The 712-nt window shown below is 67.8% G+C and overlaps 1 protein-coding gene across 1 annotated transcript in view; it reads right to left on the bottom strand.

Annotated features, from left to right (window-relative positions):
* Window positions 1-706, bottom strand: part of ABCD1 (ATP binding cassette subfamily D member 1) — an 18,791-nt gene extending 18,085 nt beyond the window's left edge. Inside the window, exon 1 of the mRNA XM_077769603.1 lies at window positions 13-706. Within this exon, the coding sequence (XP_077625729.1) occupies window positions 13-296 (284 nt within the window). The 5' untranslated portion in view covers window positions 297-706. The remainder of the gene's footprint in view (window positions 1-12) is intronic.
* Window positions 707-712: the final 6 nt, after the last annotated feature.

Raw genomic sequence — 712 nt, 5'->3', positions numbered from 1 at the left:
GCCGAATGCAGCGCCAGCAGCCCTGTTTCCCGGCACAGGGTCCTGGGGAAGAGCAGCCGGAGGAGCCCCAAGAGCCGCCGCAAGAACACTCTGTTCACGCTGGCCTTGGCCGCCGTGGCCCCAGAGACCTCCTGCGTGGACTCCCCTGCTGGGACCTGAGGGCCCCTGCTTGCAGCTAGGTACTGCCGCACCAGAGGGTAGATTTTGTGGGCTCCATAGGCGGTGAGGGCCAGGACCAGAGCTGTGCGCTTCAGCGTGGTCACCCGCGGGGGCCTGGGCGTGGAGAGTACCGGCATGTCACCTGGGCTGGATGCACGGGGGCCGGGACTGGTGCCTGAGGCAGAAGTCGAGGCAGGTGGCCGGAAGGGTTGTTGCTCTGACCCTGGGCTCCTGGGTTGTCTAGGCCACTGGAAACCTTGCAGTGGTCCCTGAAACTGTCGCGTTAGGCCACCGGGGCGGTGCTGGGGCCCCTGGTGCGGGGGGCTCAGGGCCCTCCAGGGTAGCGGCCTCTTCAGGCAGCCAAGGTGGAGAAACTTGTCAGGCCCCTAACCCCTGGGGTCAGAGCCTCGGGGGGGGGCGGAGGGAGGGGGTCCCGGCAGAGAGGGCGTCTCTTCCTCTACACCTCCTCCTCTACCTTCACTCCTGGTGGCTCCCCTCCCCGGGGCACTAGGCGCGTCCGTCAGCTCCGCAGCCTGGCTGAAGCCGACAGTGA

Source organism: Crocuta crocuta, unplaced genomic scaffold (assembly GCF_008692635.1).
Source record: "Crocuta crocuta isolate KB4526 unplaced genomic scaffold, BGI_CrCroc_1.0 scaffold978, whole genome shotgun sequence".
Classification (NCBI taxonomy): Eukaryota; Metazoa; Chordata; class Mammalia; order Carnivora; family Hyaenidae; genus Crocuta; species Crocuta crocuta.
Note: the sequence above shows the minus strand (reverse complement) of the source record. Positions and strands in the feature narration are given on the sequence as shown.